This window comes from Tenrec ecaudatus, chromosome 15 (assembly GCF_050624435.1).
Source record: "Tenrec ecaudatus isolate mTenEca1 chromosome 15, mTenEca1.hap1, whole genome shotgun sequence".
NCBI classification, from domain to species: Eukaryota; Metazoa; Chordata; class Mammalia; order Afrosoricida; family Tenrecidae; genus Tenrec; species Tenrec ecaudatus.
In genome coordinates this window covers 31,038,680-31,039,645 of record NC_134544.1, presented here as the reverse complement: position 1 = coordinate 31,039,645, position 966 = coordinate 31,038,680, and the positions used below count along the sequence as shown (strand labels likewise).

Below are 966 nucleotides of genomic sequence, written 5' to 3'. Positions count from 1 at the left end.
TAAATATCCTTTAAAGTGTAACATATTCCCTTCTGAACACTTAATGTAGGTTTGATGATCAGATTGCTTTCTTCTAGAAAGAAGGACAGCTGGAGACCACAGGCCGTGGGAATGATATATGGGTCACTGGCAGAAAATAAAGTTATTAACAAGTGGAGAAGTACATTGGACACACAAACTTTGCCTTCTTCAAAATTATTTCAGGGACAAAAAAAAAGTAAAGAAAGGGCACACCCACAGATTGCGAGTGTCCGCTTGCGGCTGCCCTTAAACATAAGAAGCCTTCCCGTGTGGCCTTGAGGTTGACATCAAAACTGTAATAAAAAGATATTGACTTTCCAGCCTGGTCCCGGCGCTATGGCTCCCGTGAAGAAGGGCGGTGAGAAGAAGGGCCGTTCGGCCATCAACGAGGTCGTGACCAGGGAATACACCATCAACATTCACAAGCGTATCCATGGCGTGGGCTTCAAGAAGCGTGCCCCTCGGGCGCTCAAGGAGATTCGGAAGTTTGCCATGAAGGAGATGGGGACACCAGATGTACGAATCGACACCAGGCTCAACAAAGCTGTGTGGGCCAAAGGCATCAGGAACGTCCCTTACCGCTTCCGTGTGCGGTTGTCCAGGAAACGAAACGAGGATGAAGATTCCCCAAACAAGCTCTACACACTGGTCACCTACGTGCCCGTCACCACTTTCAAAAACCTACAGACAGTCAACGTGGATGAAAACTAGTGGCTGATTCTCTAATAAAGGTTTTTAAGCTGCCAAAAAAAAAGATATTGAATCCCTTTTCGGTAGGCCCCAGGAGTCCAGAAAAGATGAGCAAACAGAGAACCTTCTTCTGTCTCCATTGAAGCCGGAGCTTAGAGCAGCCAATGCCACTTTACCCCTTATTCGACCAAGCAACCCAAATGCTTTACCCAAACCTGCAGCTAGACTAATCTCAACTTCCGGTGCTGTCTGCAA

General features: G+C 47.1%; 1 protein-coding gene across 1 annotated transcript; it reads left to right on the top strand.

Moving 5' to 3' along the window:
- Positions 1 to 357: 357 nt before the first annotated feature.
- Positions 358 to 732, top strand: LOC142427359 (large ribosomal subunit protein eL31-like). The gene has a single exon (XM_075532615.1). It carries the CDS (start codon positions 358 to 360, stop codon positions 730 to 732), a length of 375 nt encoding a protein of 124 aa, XP_075388730.1.
- Positions 733 to 966: the final 234 nt, after the last annotated feature.